This window comes from Phoxinus phoxinus (genome assembly GCF_949152265.1).
Source record: "Phoxinus phoxinus genome assembly, chromosome: 17".
Taxonomy (NCBI): domain Eukaryota; kingdom Metazoa; phylum Chordata; class Actinopteri; order Cypriniformes; family Leuciscidae; genus Phoxinus; species Phoxinus phoxinus.
Window position 1 is genome coordinate 23,907,371 of NC_136892.1, and position 19,248 is coordinate 23,926,618.

The window sequence follows — 19,248 nt, forward strand, 5'->3', positions numbered from 1 at the left end:
TCCATTAGGGACACTAAACTTTTAGAATCTCTCTCTTTTGTCCTTGTTACATAAAAAAATGCGGCAGTGAGATTACATGGGATTATCACAGCATGTGTGGTTCTCTTTATTATTTGTGTCAATACCCATTAGCGTACAGCTGTGTAGAATATTCATTTTTTACTCTTGCGCTGACGCAAACAAAAGAATAAAACACAAAGATTTGGGTCAGTATAAGGAAAACAACATCTCATTAGTGTGGGAACACTGTACCTCATTAAAGTGTGGAGTTTTTCACCATAAAACAGTGTGGAGTCCAGACTTCCATGTGTATTGAGGTGGAATTAGACATTTTGAGCATGCAGTCTGCTGGCAGATGGTTGATAAATGAGAGCATCAGGCTTGCATTGCTCTCACGCCACACGACCGTGAAGGAGCTTGTCGTGCTTTTCCTCTGCTGCAGAACGTTGCTGAGATTATACTCGTCCATCAGCATTGCTTCCAGAGTGATTCTCAAACCCTGAATCTCATCCTAATAGAGCTCAGGCCAAAATCCATATAGCAAGTGGGAAATGCTCTTCTTTCTTCTCTTCATTGTTTAAAGGTGGCATAATGAAATTTATGAGGTAGCTATACATCATAGTTGCAAAAATAATGATTGTTTCCAAACAAGGTATACTTGTATTTGTTTCTGCACATTGAACTGGAAGTGAAGAAAGATTTCTTCTCTTGATGGATGGATGGATGGATGGATGGATGGAAGTATAAAGGTTAAAATAGGAGAAAGAATGGCAGGAAGAAAGAATGGTAAAATGGAAATAAGGATGGCAGGAAGAAGAAAGGGTAAAATGAAAGGCAAAATAAAAGGAAGGAACAATTGTAGGAAGAAAGAAGGGTAAAATGGAAATAAGGATGGCAGGAAGAAGAAAGGGTCAAATGAAAGGCAAAATAAAAGGAAGGGACGATTGTAGGTAGAAAGAAGGGTAAAATGACAAAGTAGGCAGGAAAGACTGTAAAATATCAAAGGAAGGCAGAAATGAATGTAAATTGACTGGAAGCAAGGCAGCAAAGAATGTAAAAGGATAAGGAAGGAAGGAGACAAAAACAAAACCAAGGAAGGAAAGTAAAGAAAGCTAAAAGGAAGAGAAAGAAAAAGCACAGAAAGGACTTTTACATCAATATATTACACATATACCCTTTAAAGGATGAGATGGATTCTCTCTCAGACTTTTCCTGTAGCCTGAACTCTTTCTATTTCCCCTTGTTCATCACCGTCTTCACCTGTGAAATGGTACATTTAAGGAATTACTGGTTTAGAATTACCACATGTTCGGTACAAAGAAAGTCCTTTAAAATCCTGTCAAGCTTTTGAGAGAGCCTTTGTCTAAAAACTGAGAGCTCAGGATTTTCATCCTTGAGCTGTGTCTGCAAAGTAAAGTAACTTTGTGTCTCTGTTCTCTGTTTCTGTTGTCCCGGCTTCACAGGGTTCCTTGCTTTACAACAGCACAGCGGACTGCTCTTCTGACAAGCAGCAGAACGATGGCAAGCTCCTTAAAGGTAATGCAGCTCTGCGCTCCATGATCGAGCCCCCACCACCTGACCTCCAAACATCCTTGTCATCCACATTGACATTTCATAATGCCCTCATGCAGCTACATTACAACACCGTCCCATGTATCTCCATCTTTTAATTCCGTTTGTTGTGCTCAGGCTAGGGCTGCACAATTAATCGCAATGAAACCTCACGCGATTTGGCAAAGGCTGCGATTATTTTATGCAGTTTGTCAGTGCAGCACGGTTGATCGGTAGTAAATGCTGCTCCATCTGAAAGCCAGAGGGCGCTCTCGTGCAGACACGCCAAATGTGCCCCGCCGCAGAAGTAGTTAACCCACATCATTCCAGGAAATCCCTATCAGGCATCATCGCTGCAGCTAAATAAACAAAGATTGAAACACTTTGATTAAACATGACCAATAAACACATGACTGCCTTATTCTGTGTAAGAAGCCACATCATCTCACAGATGGATGCTCAATTATCATAATGAAGTGAGTAAAAGCATGTTATTAAATGTTGTCTTTTGTTGGACAAGCGCTTCATAAATGCTTCTCATGTTTGGAAAGATGTTTGATGTGTGTTGCTTTTTCAAATGCACATTTATAAGTGACTCAAACTCGCAGTGCTTTCAGATGGAGCAGCGTTTACAGAGTCGTACATCGATGACAAGCTGTGCATAAAAAACAATCACAGGCTTTGCGTTTTCAAAACATGTAAATTGCGATTATTCGTGCAGCCCCAGCTCAGGCTGTTTCACTTAATGATCATGTCATGTGTTTGACCGTAATGACAGTAATTGTGCAGTACATTTGTGCTTAAGTGAGGAAGGTTTTTTACTAAATAAAACGTGTCTATTATCACCCACTCCCCAGCGTCTTTTGCACCTATCTGCTTTGCCATAAAGTCAAAAGAAAACGACCTTTTGCCTCTGGAGAAGAATCGTGTGCGGCTGGACGACGACTCGGATGAGGATGGGATGAAGGGGGAGGTGCAAGACGGAATAGAGTTGGCCATAGGATTGGTTGAGGCAGCCAGAGAGACGCCTCAGCCTCCATTGGCTGAGGAGAAGAAACCGGGACTGTCCTTGGAAGAGCAAGAGGCCAAACAAGGTAGATCAAGAATTTTACACACACATGTTGATCCGAAGAAAGGAAGGAAGGAAAACGGGAAGAGGGAAGGAATGTTGGAAGGAAGGAAGGAAGGAAAACGGGAAGAGGGAAGGAATGTTGTAAGGAAGGAAGGAAGGAAAACGGGAAGAGGGAAGGAATGTTGGAAGGAAGGAAGGAAGGAAAACGGGAAGAGGGAAGGAGTGTTGTAAGGAAGGAATAATGTAAAACGGGAAGAGGGAAGGACGGTTGGAAGGAAGGAAGAATGTGAAACGGGAAGAGGGAAGGAAGGTTGGAAGGAAGGAAGAATGTAAAACGGGAAGAGGGAAGGAATGTTGGAAGGAAGGAAGAGAGAATGTAAAATGGGAAGAGGGAAGGAAGGAAAACGGGAAGAGGGAAGGAAGGAAGAATGTAAAACGGGAAGAGGGAAGGAATATGTTGGAAGGAAGATAGGAATGAAAGAAAAAAGGTAAGACAGGAGGAATGAAAAGGATGGATAAATGAAGGATGGGATGAATGGGAAAATGGGATCAAGAAACTGAAAGATTTTAGGAAGGAAGAAAGAATGAAGAACAGGAAGAGGGACAGAATGAATGAAGGAGATAAAGGATTAGGAAACAAAGAAAAGGAAAAGGAAAGAGAAAATGAGGAACATGGAGAGTAGAAGAAGAAAGTATCAAGGAAGAAAGAATGAAGGACCGTAAGAGGGAAGCAAAGAGAAAGTGAAGGAAGAAGAAACAGAACTAGAAGAGGAAAATGAGGAAAAGGGAACAAGGAAGGAATAAATAACTAAGAATGAAGAAGGAAAAGATAGGAAGAAATTAAGGACAGGAAGAGGTAAATTGTAGATTTAGAACATGGTATGAGGGACGGAAGACAAGAAATAAGGGCAGGCAGGTTGGAAGGAACAAGTAAAGAAAAAAGAAGGGAGGATTATATTATTTTATATTAATATTATATTTCAATGGTGCTCTTTTTGCCATTTTTGAGCTTGAAATTCTTCTTTCCATTTCGTTATATGGAAAAGAGTGGCCAGAGTATATCTCAAAATGATTAAGTCAAAGGATTTTGGAAGAACATTAAATGAATTGTTAATTTTTTAACTGTCCTTTTAATGGCACTAGACTCTGTTCTCGACCATTGTCCATCTGTTTAAATGCCAGGCATATTAGCATATTTTAGCTTTGAATGATTGTCTGGAGAGTTCAGAAGTTAAGTTTCATAAGTAATTCCTAATTGAAATAAGCCCTTGTTTGCTGTTTTCAAGGCTGTTCTTTTATAATGTTCATAAAAATTGTTCAAACAGAAGAGATGAGTCAGTTTGTGGAGCATTACAAAAATAACTCATGCTGATTTCCTTCACTGTAATTGTTGCAGCCCAAATGTAATTCCTCAATGGCCAGAAGCTTAGAAGCCAAACATCTTTTACTGTAACAAGATAAGAAATATTGCGAAACAAACAGTAGTTTATCATGATCGCATTCAGCCAAGAGATACCGGATTTCGCTACTACTTTGTTTTTTTTGACCCTCTGAGACTTTACATAGTGAGATGGTCTGAAAGCTGTCACATCACCATGACTGGCAGCACATTAAATTATTTCGGTGAGGGCCAGGGCCGTAATGTATTCGATCTGGACCATGCTCACCAGCGGCAGTAACTGTCTCCCATAATTAAGAGGGAGAGTTTCACACAGTTAAAACAAGCAGGACACCTCTCAATCAAAGATACCGACAGTGTCTACACAGGAAATGAGACATGCAGGTGTGCATGAGAGATTGAAAATGTGTTTTGGGCTAAAAACAGAATACATTGTGTTTTCAGTCAAGTCTCTTATGCTCACCAGAGCTGCATTTAAAAAAAAAAAAAATCAAAATGCAGTAAAAACAATAATATTGCGAACTGTTTCTTATTTTAATACATTTTAAAATGTCATTTATACATGTAATGGTAAAGCTTAATTTTCTGTAGGCATTACACCAGTCTTCAGTGTCACATGATCCTTCATATTTTTTTGTAGAAACCATAAGTAGAAACCTCTCATGCCATTCCAAACCCATTCGTCCTTGTAACACAAAAGGACACATTTTTAATAATGAACTGGCCACTGTTCAATATATAATGAATGTCAATACATAGAGATGTCCCCAATATGACTTAAAAACACATTTTATTTGATATTATGATATCATTTGTGACTCAAATTTAAGTGAGAATTCATAGGCAATCTTGCCACTTGCCATCCATATCCATTCAAACAAGTTTGAGGTCTACATTCCCAGTACTAATTTACTCTTATTAAATGGAAAAGGGGCGAGCCAGGATATTGTTCTATGGATGACAGCAAGTCAAATGAGTTTGGAACGACATGAAGGTGAGTAAATGAAGACAGGTGTTCATTTCTGTGTGAACTATTCCTTTAACAAGAGATACACATTTCGTTATAACATGTAGGCTTTGCATTGGTTTTCTTGTTCCTCATTAAAAATTAATTTGTTTAAACCTTATCAATGACACAGGACTGCACATGGCAGACTCTCCGTCCAAACGCTGAGCAGTAATGCTCCTGGAACGCAAGGGGTAATTACAGTAATAAGACCAGATGCCCAGAGGAAGTTTACTGCGTGGGGAAGTGAAATAAATGGCACTGCAGCAAAGAAGGCCTCGCTCAGTGGCAAACTAGCTTAGATTGCATGACTATCGACCCATCCGGAGGAACATAATCTGTATTGATGAGCTGTTAAAGAATCACAGATGCACAATTCCGCACGCACTCAGTCTGTTTTCATGTGTCCGTCTATTACCTTTAGTTTATTTACTGAATGGAGTGAGTTTGTGTGATCATGAGTGAGAGTTTTATTGGGTCGACTCTGCTGTCTCTTGCGGTTGTGTGTTGTGAAAGCTGAGAGGCAAAGTATTTACACCCCTTGTGTTTCCCTCAGAGCTTACCTGTTTATGTTACAAATTGTAGTTTCAAAAGGTAGCCTTATTGGATTTTGTCTATGTTATTCGCAGCCTCAATTGCTCATTGACTTCTGAAGTGTGTAGATGAGAAATTATGCGAGAGAAGGGGACATTTGCAGGAAAAAGCAGACAATTACTTGAGTCGTTGCTTTGAGAAATGCCACAAGAAAATTACAGGTGTTAAGTGCTGGGGGTTGCATTCAAAATGCTTGTCACACATGTGTAAAGTTATTGCAGTCTTTTATCTAGGGATGAGCACAAGCGCAAAAAAAAAAAGATAGAATGATTGATAATATAAAAACAAATAAAATACATGGGATGATTTGTTTGCAACTTTAATGCAACTCTTGTTATAAGAACTACTGTTAAAAAAACTATACGTACTAAATGTGCCAAACTGGCTCATCATTTTTAATTCTGTCCATTTTGGGGTGCAATTTAGGTGTTACCTTGTGGAATAGATCACCTCTGAAGGAAAACACAGTCAATATTTACTGTGTGTATTTCTTTCTCAAGTGGAACACAAAAAGAGATTTATTTTATTAACATTCTATCTTTTTTTTGTTCTAAGTTTAAGTGTGAATAATTTTGTTATGTGCTTTTGTCTATTAGCTCAATAGCTTTATTTTTGTTGTTTTAGTAAAATGTTTTTTAAATTAATTATTTTTTCTTATGTGTGTGTGTGTATATATATATATGTGTGTGTGTGTGTGTGTGTGTGTGTGTGTGTGTATATGTGTGTATATATATATATATATATAGAACAAATTAAAAAATATAATATTAATAATAATAATTTTCTTTTTCTTTTTTTTTCAGATTGAAATTTGTTATTTTATACTGAAATGTGGAGATCTATGGAGATCCCTAGATCTCATGAGAGAAGTGTCAGTGTCAAATTTGTGAACGTGTCATATCAGATTTTTTCAATGAATTTGGTGGTTCAGCTAACAAAATCGATTTTTAAATAATTAGTTCATAAATTGGTCTGATCTGGTTCTCACTGAATCAGTTAAAGACTTGTATTGTAATATTGTACAATTAATATGTACAATTCTTTAATTTTATTTCCAGAGCACTCTTCTCGTCATTTCATTGTGGTTTGTCTCTAAGCTCCCTCATTAAGGAGAGGGCACAGTGCCGTGCATTAATAGAAGACTAGGTTAAATCATAACAGGACGTCAAGGCTGCAAGATCGTTTCAGGGTGCTGCGAACAACTTGTGATTTTGAGCTTCACTGATTAAGGAACATCTCTCACAAATTTCGTTCCTAACTCTATCTCTCGCTGCAACACAGTGTTATTTTCTCAGAATGACGTAATGAAGGAGATGCCTCTGTTCTCTCTCCAGTTGTGTTTGTTCCGGAGTTGTATGTGATTGTTCGTGGCAGGGGACCTATTTTTAGTGCGAATGCTGACAGGGCCCTCTACTTGTTCTTGTATAATATAATGACTTGTTTTCGTTTCCCCCTTTTTCTTTTGTTATCGCTGTTCCCATGAACAAAACTTGAAAAATTATACATGAGTACACTGCCTACTTGAACTAGCTAAATTGAGACACTGTCGACTATTATACAATCAGTAGCCAGGCAGCCTTTAACACCTAAGCAGAGAGTGAATGTTATTTTTGTCGTGTTAGATGCGAAACATTAAAATGTGACGCATCGTTATCTTGTAGCTTTTTTAGCCCTATGCAGTTTTTATGAGGCACGCGGTCTTACAAAACCAGGTAAGTCACGAGTGACCTCATCTAGAAATACTTTGCGGTTGCACCTCTGAGCGCAAGATCACTCGCACATGCTTTTAGTTTTTAGAGCATATGGTGTGTATCAAGACAAATGTGTGTTTCTGACCTCTCTTCCCTTTTTTCTTCCAGCCAAACAGAAGCTGGAGGACCGGTTATCAGCAGCAGCGAGAGAGAAACTGGCCCAGGCCTCCAAAGAGTCAAAAGAGCGGCAGCTTCAGGCTGAGCGCAAGAGGAAAGCCGCCCTCTTCCTGCAGACCCTGCGAGGGCCGGAGGCTGAACTCAAGCGTACCGAGGAAACCGCTGCTGCGTCTGAGGTTTGTTTGTGTGTGTGTGTGTGTGTGTGTTTTCCAGCATTGCCCATCTACCTCCACATATACCTAGACAGTCTCTGAATTCCTGCACTACACCTAAAAATGTCGTCACCTACAATCATTGCTTTGAAGAGCTATTTTACCTGATTGAACCCATAAAAAAGTGTTTTATTGGTATAAATTAATGTATTTAGGTTGATTTGGTGATGCTAAATAATATTTTTTTTGATGCAAATAAAACTAGTTCTCTTTTTTTCAGAGCAATATGCACTGAATTGGAAGTATGTAGTTGGGACTAATTTCATTAACATTTAAACGGACATGTTGTAACAGACTAGTCTAACAAACCCCCAGAACACAGTCTGTATAAGCAGTCCTTTTAAAAATAGACTACTATCAAACAGTCAAATCCCATACTGAATGGCACTGAAAAATAGGTTGTACATGCACCTGTGCTTGACTTGCATTGTGATCATTGTACATTACACGTAATCATTCACTTAATCACCGTTAGCCAGTGTAGGCATATTTATTACAAACTCAATATCATAAACCGAATTCCTCAAATAAATGTTAACCAAATTAGGTAGCAAGTCAAGGTATTGTTGTTTGTTACCATGTCCGTGTTTGAATGCGCTTCTCCTGCATAAAAAGAACATGACAGGTGGCAAAATCGCAAGAAAAGCTTGATGTGTACCAACTATACATTATTTAAAGGGTTAGTTCACCTAAAAATGAAAGAATTGTCAAACCCATAAGACTTTCGTTCATCTTCGAAACACAAATAAAGATATTTTGAAAGAAATCTGAGATATTCCTGTCCTTACATTGACACTCTACCATTGAGTCTACGCAACTACCACTTAAACGCTTCAAATAGTTCATAAAGAGATTTTAAAACGAATCCATATGACTCGAGTGGTTTAGTCCAAATATTCTCAAGAGACTCGACTTAAGATACTTTGTATGAGGAACGGATTTAATTTATATGACGAACAGATTTAAAAAAATATATATATATATATTTGGGTGAACTAACCTTTAAGGTTAAACTAAGTGTATTCTATTTGTTAGGATATTGACATGGAATCTGTCTTTTCCCTTTAAACTTGTATAAAATATTATTGTCCCTCATAACTGGTAAAATAACAAGCGAATAAGCAAGCTTAATTGATATATGCCAGTTTTACATATTGCCTACACAAAACTTTAGTCAGTATTTTCGCATTTGTTAAAAATATAAAGCAAAACATGAATGTGCAGAAATAAAAACAAATATAAATGACTAGTCTTTCCCATGTTGACTAGCAGCAGCAGTATCGTTTAGTCCTGCGTATTCCTAATGTGTAGAACATACTACATCCTCCATGTTGGCATTGATCATTGACTTCTAAACAACTGCTGTTTTACCATGAAGAACGAATTTCTTGCTACCTATAGTGCTTACGCTTGAAAAGAGCCGCCCACTCATCGTTTTTGCTTTCATTGCATTGCTTGACATGCTTGCCCAGACAAAAATTTCTATGTTCTTGCTCTGCGCTTCAGAATCATGCACCGTGCCATCACAGTTGAAGATCTGAGTGTTTTTATTTCATCAGTCAGCATCACATCAGGACTTCTGCTCAATAACGCTGCTCTGGTTTGTTTAGTCAAGTCCCCCTGTAAAGAAAAGCAACATAGTTTATTGATCCATCAATCTTGTCTTGAAGAAATGCTCATTACTGCACAATGATTCCTGACAACCAGTTTTTCAGCATTCTCTGGTGGTCAAATTTAACTTTGCGCGTTGACAGAACAAATGAGAATAAATTAGAATGTATATATGTTGTTAATTCTGTCCCAGCTGTATTTTTATGGATTTGAGGAAGGATGAGTTCCTAAATAGTTGTCCAGATAAAGCTGGTGTCTCCCAGGGAAAATGTGTGTTTGTATGCGTTTATCTCGCGTCAGCCCTGACGATTCCTGAATGTCATTTTCCATCGAAGCTTTGACTAAAATGATCAAATTATCCTCTTTTACTTCGTCAATTATGTAACCTGCTTTTCAAAAATGTAGGGTCCGTTATTCAGCAAGGATGCATTAAATTGCTCAAAAATAATTTATGATGTTAAAAAAAAGATTTCTATTATAAATAAAATCTGTTCTTTTGAACTTTCTGTTCATCAAAGAACCCTGAAAAAAATATGACGGTTTCCACATTTCAACATGTATTAGTGAGACATGTTAATTGAGCTCCAAATCAGCATACTAGAATGATTTCTAAAGGATCATGTGACACTAAAGACTGGAGTAATGATGCTGAAATTTCAGCTTTGCCATCACAGGAATGAAATTACATTTTAAAATGTATTAAAAAAGAAAATAGTTATTTTAAATTGTACAAATATTTAATAATATTACTGTTTTTACAAAAAAATGTAATGCAACCCCTGTGAGCTAAAGAGACTTCTTTCAAAAACATTGAAAAATCTTAGTGTCCAAACTTTTAAACGGCAGTGTATACCAAACACATTTCATTGAATAATATAAAATACTAAATAGGTAAAGTAAAAAAAAAAGAAAGAAAAGAAAAATGACTTATTACAAACGCATGAGTCGCACGGCCCAATGTTATGATACTTGCGTTATGATGCTTTTTTGGATCTTGATAGCTACCTAGTCTCTATTTGTAGTTTGAGCAGCATGAACAGTTTTTAAAATATCTGTTTTATGTTCCACAGAAGAAAGAAAGCGATAGGTTTATAGAGACATAATTGACAACATTTACATTTTTGGGTGACATATTCCTTTAAGGACACAATTAGTTGGGACTTGACGCTGTGGTTGTGTTTCTCTATGGTTGAATATTGTGTACTGTACATTGTCTGCTTAGAGTGGTTTCTCAGCAGGTGTTTTTGAGTTCGTAACCATGATCTTCCTCCAAGTCTCGCTATAATGACCAATTGTGTGCTGCTCATATTTCCCCTGATCTTCTCCGCAGGCTGCAAACACAGTTTCTCCTCCAGAAAGTTTGTACCGTTGAGTCCACGGAGAGAGAACGCGTAAGGCAGTGGGAGAGACACTGTTAGGAAAAGTGAGAGAGTAGGAGTGTGGTAAAGACTAATCTCGCCGATTGTCTCCACAGGCGTGCGGTTCAGCTCCACATTAATGAGGCCAATGAAGCGTGAAATCAGAAGAAGCAGCTGGTGGATGCAGGACTGCTTCCTCTGGGCTTTTACCTGAGTCTCTCGCTCACATATACACAACACTGCTCGTACGTTCCCTACATCTAATTCATTATGAATGTCCCTTCTTCTTCTTGGACACCCAATTACTTGAGCGAGACGCCTTATTTAGTTTCCAACTTATTACTTTACTTTACCCAAGGCCTGATTTTAGATGCACCTTCGAATAGCTTACAGCAGTTCTGCCATTCACCCTCAGGAAAGAAACACAGACAGTCTGGCTTACTCGGGCACAACGCAAGAAAGTGACGTGCTAAAAACTTTCTCTCGCATCTAAATCTTTTTTTGCCCTAACCAGCTGTCCACAACATCTTTTGCCTGAATCTTTGTCCTAAATCTGTGAATCTATTTTTTTTTTTTTTTTTGCAGTCTAAACAAGAAAACAACAAATAAAACGTTTTGTATTTTGTAAAAAAAAAAAAAATCTAATATATGGTATCTCTGAATAATTGAATGTTGTTTTTTCTGTTCTGTATGTTGTTGTTTGCTGTTTGAACATTTGGTTCAGAAAATATGTTTAAAAAGTGTGAACAAATCCCGTTTTGATCGCTTTTTTAATTATTTTATTTCTGGTAGCCACTGTGAAATCTCATTGGTCCAAACTCCAGCTCCTCACAACTGTATTAATAACATCAAATATCTTCTGATTGGCTTTGGCTGTGTCACGTCATGTGCAGTCGTTTAGCAGTTAGTGTGCAAGACAAATTGCTTGTTGCTGGAAACTTTGCATTGTTCATGGTTCGGACAGGGTGTGATGTCGTTCCTGTCCAAATGCCTGAAGTCCAAGAGCCGTGTTGTGTTTATGATTGTATTGTTATTGTCCTAAAGGCCTGATTTATGTTTATGCAGGCTTATTTGCCTGCCTGTAAATATGGATGTGTTCTCCCTTTATCTGCTGACTAGACTCTGTTGAACTGACTTTATGCCTCCAAGGATTTTTGCTGCATCTTCAATGCAAATCTGTGCGATTGGTCATCGCTCATAACTGCTGTATCATCCTCGGCATTGCCTCAGTTATCTTTTTCCATCTTTTTTTCCGGTGACTCAGGAGTGGTAATGATTTCAGTCGATTTAAGCTTAATACCAGCTGTGATCTCTGATGGAGCCAGTTGTCAGCATTGATCTCTTTGCTTCCTTTACCTTTTTAGTGATAAGTAGTAAAGCACCGAAGTGAAGAGTCTTGGCAGAAACGGAAAATTCGTTTGAAAAAACTATTCAAATTATTTTATATTCAATTGGACTGTCAATACAATAATATGAAGGCTCCACCAACTCTTTTTTTATTTTATTTTTTTAGATGTATTAATTAAAGTAAAAAATTGAAAAACCTTTTGCCAATTTTGTTTCATTTTCAATATTTCATGTCACTGTTGAAAATAGGGTTTTTATTTTTATGAAACATCACAGCGTGAACGTGAACTGGAACCAGCGTAATTATAATGTTTCCTTGAGACTGATTAGTTTGCTGGTTGCTCAGACATTCCATTGACTAATCAATAGAAAAATAGAAACAAGTTTTGTACAACCCTAATTCCTTTCTGGATCTTTCCGCAGGTCTCTTAGATGAGAAAACAGCACAATTGAGAGACTGCACAGAGCTCCCTCTGTGCTTGCAGCTCTCACCATCCAGATATACAGCCTTCGGTGATTTACTGATTGCTATGGCAACAAAAAAATCAAATCTAGCCAATTCAGCATGCATCAGGTCATGTTCACTTGCTTTTACTAAACCAAGGACGTCCTGCAATGTCTATATATTCTTTTAATAACTGCAAAAAGCTGCATTTACAGAAAACTCTTCAGAGGCTAGGGTGGTCATACATTTTTGCGTTGTTGAATCAACAGCAGTCTCGTTGCATCCCAGCTGGCCGTGACTACAGCCCTGTTTGTTTAATAAGAGTTTTCTGTTTCTTCTGGAGATAGTGTAGAGTGCTTCTGGCAGAGCTCGTATTTGTAGCAGTTCATCTCTTGTTTGCTGGAGAACATGGTCGTGCCACAAGATCACAGAAAACAGAGAAAATAAAATAGCCTTGATCTGCACTGCTGTCGCAGGGCTTAGGAGGTTAGATTTAGTGTGACTGGCAGGATCGCTTTAAAGTGGAAATAAGACCCTGCTAATTGTTTGATGTTTAGCTACAACCTTTCATCGCACTAAATGCTGTTTGGCAGGTCTCTCTCAGAAAATGCCAAGTCGAAACGGCAAATGTGGACAGTCATCTGTGCATCCAGGTGGCACACCACAGTGAAGCCTAGCAGAGTCTCTCTTCTTCCATTAGCAGCAACTTCCATATTTCTGCAATGGTTTTAGTTCTTTTTTTAAATTATTTCAGCTCATTCGGTTTTATTTTATATCATTTTTTTGTATTATTAATTACAGTATTTGTATAATTTGTATTTAATTATATTTATTTAATTTAATTATAATGTAATATATATTTATTATTATTTTGAGTTTATTTCCCTTTTTTATAATTTATTTTTTTATTTTAACTTTCCTTTGCCTTTTCCCCTCATTGCTAATATATGAGGCAGGATATATAATATTATGTATGTAAAAAAGAAAATAAGCAAGTATCATACACAATGAAACAAGTTAGTTAGATAAAATAATAAAGATGAATATTATTATTACATTTTTAATGATTCTTTTTAAATTATATAATAATAAATGACTACTTTTATTTTTTATTACCTTTTAACTAATCAAGGAAGTCACTTTCCAAGACTTTTTTGAATTGTTCTTTCTCACACATAAACTCCTGTTAATATTGTTTTTTTTATTTAATACTTTATTAATAATTTAATAAGCTTAATCAGAAAGTAAGCAAGTATAATACATAATGGGAACTACAATTGATTTGTTAGTTAGCTGAGCATAAATAATGGAAGAACATCTGCCAAAGCGCAGTTTATATGCAACTGTTTCTCAGTCTGTCCAAAGCTTTAGCAGGAATTAGTGAAAATATGTGTGTCTGAATCGATAAAAGCTGATACAGGGATACGGTTGTCCAGTTTCAGCATTTTATACTATTGCTCTCATATTTTCTGCTCTTAATGATTTAAATCAAAGCTGCCAAAGACATTTATTGAATTAGAATGGGAGAGTGAGAGGGAATAAGATCAGGACATTCAAACTTGCATTTAGTTCATGAGCGCCTAAAGCTCAACATGCATTTTTTTATTTTTTGCTGTGACCACAATAATGTTGTGATGAACGTCAATATTCATGTTTGTTCATGATCATTGTGTTATTTTGTTCAAGGCTTCAGACACGCTGTGATTTGAAACCGTTTTCTCCTGATGGCGTTGGTTTTGTCAAATAGTCTGCTGTGTTGTTTGCATTTGCATTTGCTTGAGTGAAGCGATTGATAATGTTTTAGCTTCTGTACAGGTGAATGAAAATGACAGACTACTTTTCGAAAATGGAAAATTCAATATTCAGGGACATTTGTTGTTGTTTCTTTTCTCATTTTAGGTTAGCTCCTATCCAAAATGCTATTCTTTAACCACAGAATTCAGACAGAATGTTGTCTAGACAAGCATAATTAGAAATATTATAAAATAGTGATTTATGTATTATGTTAATATTCTGTCCTTAAATTCAAGTTACATTTTCACTTTCTGCAGTTTGATTTGGCCTTCGGTGTTGTGCTGTAGTTCTGTTAAAGATTTGTTCACTGTAGCTTAATATATATATATATATATATATATTCCCAACATGCCTAAAAAATAAATATAAACAATTCTATGCTAGGTGATGACAACGACACAAGCCTACGTGCTTGAAACTGTCAAAAAAGTTTGGTTCTGTTTGTGCACTGACAGTTGCATCTCTCGCTTGTTTACAATTTGCTATATAGTGAATTCCATGTTGTGGCTGATGATATGCAAGGGAAAAAATGCAGTTCTCAAGGAATACAATCTCAAGTGTCGTTAGTCCACTAAACATGTTTTTTGAAACCGACAACTAGAGTTTGAGACCCATGTCGAGTCTGGAGGCTGCCTTCAAGCACTGCTCTCATGAAAGAATTATGATAGTAATTTTAGCAATTCTGTGTTCAAGATCTAAAATGAGACGAAAGACCGAACCTGTGAGTCAGCTTCCGTCTTTAGGAAGCATCGTAGAAAGAACATGGCAGCCCTCAGAAGAGGACTGGAAGACAAAGAAGAGCGTCTGTGTCTGCATTGCTCAGCTGCTATTTGTAGTTTTACAGAAATGCAACTTCTGTGCAACAACAAAAACAGGTTTTTCCTGCGTTTCTGAGAGTTGTAGCCAGAGGGTTTGAAAATCAAAACAAAGTGAGCATGTCATGTACATCAAAAGAATCCGTTTGGAAATAAAACTCTAAATATAGTTTTTTATTATTATTTCTTTTTTAATTATTGTATTTTATTCACTTCATTCCAATTTCTTATTTTAAATCTTGCTTATTTATTAACCCTCTGGTACGGTTTGTCCATTTGTAAAATTCTAGATTTTTTTTTTTTTTTTTTACTCCATCTGAATGCTACAGAACTTGGCAACTTTTGTCCCACTTGCAATGTGAACACACAAGATATTTTTTCAATATTGTTTAGTACCATGAAGTGCCCTTAAAATATTAAATATAAAAGAAAAAATATAGTTGCATAAATGGTATTTGGTGGTTTATGACCGCGAAGCCGACAAGTGTAACCCCCAAATGAACAGTACCAGTGGATGTTCTGCCATTATTTGTGGCTAGATGTGCTGCAACAGTTTCTGTGTATAGTAGTCCAAAAAACAGTCCATTTGGGGTTTTCCCTTCAGACAAGAACAAAACAGCAAATTAGCACTTTGAAAAAACTGCTAAATCAGTGCAGTGTTTTTCTATGCTTCATTGCCATTGAATGTTCTGCCAATAGCAGTACATCTTCAGGAAGGAAACATATGGTTTGGAGTAAGCGTCCTCTGACCACAGTTCCAGTTTCAGACATTGGCATGTTTGCTGCCAAAAAAGCATCCAAGACAGAGATTTGTGCTTATGGGTCTGTCTGTCACTATGAGAAGGGGTATCAGGACAGCTTATCCTATAGTTGTAGTGTCCGTGTGCAACCTCACACCTCTCTGTGCTCTTTTTCCTTTAAACAAATAGGTTTGTCCGCAGTGTAATCCCCCACTTAACACCCACAGCCATGCGTTAGCTTAGCATTGATTGATGGGCTCAGGCAGATTACAGTTAAAAAGACCAATATCCAAGGCTCTCTGGTTTTCTTCTGAAGTGGGCAGCTGCTATAAGGCAAACTAGTTTAAATGTCTCTGATTGCTGTTGGACCCGTGGCTTAGTGGTTTGCCAGTGGACCCTTTTCACAGACTGTGATGATGCATTTAAATTGTAAATCTAGCAAGTATATATATAAATATATATTAGTGCTGTCAAATCGTTTAATCACATCTAACATAAAAGTTTGTTTATATAATATATATGTGTGTACACACAGACAGGAGATTCACAGACAGTGCGCCTGTACTGCACTTAGTTCTCTTTTGTGTCTTGTCATGCTTGAATGGTTTAAAAGCATTTGCATGAATAAGAGCGTGCGTGATCATATAATGTAACGCTTGTTACTTCAGCTTGTTACGCAAAGACTTCAGAAGACTCCGAATATAGCACAAGAGTCCCATGGACTACTTTTATTAAACTGTTTTGTGTTTCATTTTGTCTGTACCTTTGGTCCCCATCCACTTCCAGTGTATGGGAAAGAGTAGCTCAGGCATTCTGCTAAATACCTCTCCACTGAAGAAAGGAAGTCATGCGGCTTTTGGAATGACGAGGAGTAAATTATAATTTTTTGAGCGTTTTTACTCACTTTTTCTCTCTCTTCCATTCTTGTATGGATCATTGAAGGGCTCAAATTGTGCATGTGCAGATGATGTCAAAGAGAGGTTGCGTCAGTCCCTGGTGTGCTGGCATTTTAACACTGAGCTCTTAAGACTCTGACAGCAATATCAGTATGGCTGCGTTTGTGTCTGCATGTGTCAATGCTTTTGTATTTGTTTATCTGGAAAACTATATATTTGCTATGCAGGCTCGCTGGACAGGAAAATTTAGATGCGTCTCAGGTTTTCAGTCAGTATGTTTTCGAGAATTATTCTAGGTGATAAATAAACAGGTGGCATGTAATCATTAAAGCCATATTTTTCACCTTGAGTGTATTCGGATTAATTAGGAAATGTTCCAGCCTGCAGAAAATCTTTGTGCCAGCTGGTCGTTCTGCCGTCTTTCTTTGACGAATGCACCGTAAATTGTTCATGGTGGACTGCCAAATCTCCAGCGACCCTTGTGTCATCAGTCTTAGATCGACTGCTTTATTGCTATGGCTTTTACTTTAATCCTGTTTCTTATTATTGACCTTTCATTATTAAATGGAACACGCAGGAATAGAGGTGCTTACAGGATGCGGTATCTTTCCGTTCTTTTTGAAAGAGAAGGACATCAGATGTGACAATATGACCACCTTGTTGTTGACCTTCACTTTTGATTTAGTGTACCGGTATTCGTTTTTCGGTCTGTGCGTGCCGTTTGAGTCAACCGCAAACTGTCTTTAAGAAAGAACAATACCCAGAAGCCACTGCAGATCTCACAATGGCTGAAATAGAAACCAGGCCAGTTCCCACCTCCCTTATTATGTGTTTCTTGTCTTTATTTTAAGATTCCAATTGGTTTTATTTTCAGCATTGCTGCCTTTTCCCTTTGAAGAGCAGGTTGTGTGCTTGGTGTGAGGGTTTTCAACTTGGTGTCCGTGGTGAGATATAGAAAACAGAATTTTACAGCATTTATTAATCTAGGTTAATGTAATTTTTTTGGAGAAAAATACTACATACTATTTTTCTTTTAATTCATGTCCATCATGCATACTGCAACTAATAATTTTAATTCATGCTGCTTGAAATGTGCAGAATTAATCACCCTAGATTAATAATTTATGTGAAATTATTGTTTCTTGGTAGTTCGGGATACCAAATGCATGAATTAATATTAAGAAATGTACTTAAGAAACTTTTTTTAATAAAACTTAGTTTTATTGCATTTAAAATACCTTTATGGGTTATCTTGTATATAAATATTACATCATTAATATGAGTCTCTTATGTTCACCAAGGCTGCATATATTTGATCACAGTTAAAGGAGTAATATTGTGAAATAATATTACAGTTTAAGATAACTGATCATCTTAATATATTTTAAATATAATGTAGTCCTCTGAGCTTTAATGTGTGCTTTAACATGGTATTTTTTTCAACACTGCTTTATAATGGTATACGTTACACTCTCCAAAGTCATGTATAGCTGGACTAAAACAACCAACCACAGTTTGGTTAGTTTTTTACATCCGTTTAGGAGTGCGTTTATGTCCAAATGCCCCCCAAAATCTGTTCATATCTTTAAATTCTTTGATTCCACTAACTTGGCAACCTTTGGCAAATCCAGTGAGTATTACATCCTCACAAGTGTTGTTGGATCAGCCCCAGTACCTTGTAAACATGACTTTGTTTTATTTTTTGGCAAACTGATAAAAAAACTAAAAAAAACTTGCTGTTACAGTTCCTGCCAAGTCAGCCAATCAGATTAGAGCTTGTCAGTTTAAGTGCTTTTCGTTTATAAACCTGTATTTATCAGACAGTGAGTATATGGGCAGTGGACATCTGACACTAAGACTAAGGTCCTCCCTAATGTCACATTTGCACTCTCTCTCTTGTGTGACAGTACACTCTCTCTCTCTTGGCTCATCTACTTTAACAGAGGTTGTTGCCAGTAAATTGGGACCTTTATCTGGAAATTTCCATTCATATGTTCGCAATCTGGGTGTTACTTTTGACTCTGCTCTGACTTTTAACAAACAGATCAACAGTGTGGTCAAAAGTTGTTTTTATCAGTTGAAGAATATTGCGAAAATTAAGGCATTTTTAACACCCAAAGACATGGAGTCTGTGATACATGCTTTTATTTCATCAAGATTAGATTACTGTAATGTACTGTACTTGGGTGTCTCACAGTCCCTACTGTCACGTCTTCAACTAGTCCAAAATGCTGCTGCTAGATTGTTGACAGGAACAAGGAAAAGAGAACATATTTCGCCAGTATTGTTCTCTCTCCATTGGCTCCCAGTTAAACATCGTATTGAGTTCAAAACACTACTGTTCGTTTATAAGGGATTGCATGGACTGGCTCCTCCATACATCTCTGATCTCCTTTCATTCCACCATAATGTTTGTAGAAATCTCAGGTCAACCAGCAGTTTACAGCTGACTGTTCCAAGAACACGTCTAAAATTAAAAGGAGATCGTGCCTTTTCAGTGGCCGCTCCACAGCTTTGGAACAATCTGCCATCTCATATAA

At 37.1% G+C, this 19,248-nt stretch overlaps 1 protein-coding gene across 4 annotated transcripts in view; it reads left to right on the forward strand.

Moving 5' to 3' along the window:
• sfswap (splicing factor SWAP) overlaps window positions 1-19,248 on the forward strand; it is a 93,480-nt gene that overhangs the window by 48,866 nt on the left and 25,366 nt on the right. For all 4 annotated transcript variants that reach the window (XM_079585775.1, XM_079585773.1, XM_079585774.1 and 1 more), the window contains exons 11-13: window positions 1,464-1,536; window positions 2,409-2,645; window positions 7,482-7,666. In XM_079585775.1, the coding sequence (XP_079441901.1) occupies window positions 1,464-1,536; window positions 2,409-2,645; window positions 7,482-7,666 (495 nt within the window). The remainder of the gene's footprint in view (window positions 1-1,463; window positions 1,537-2,408; window positions 2,646-7,481; window positions 7,667-19,248) is intronic.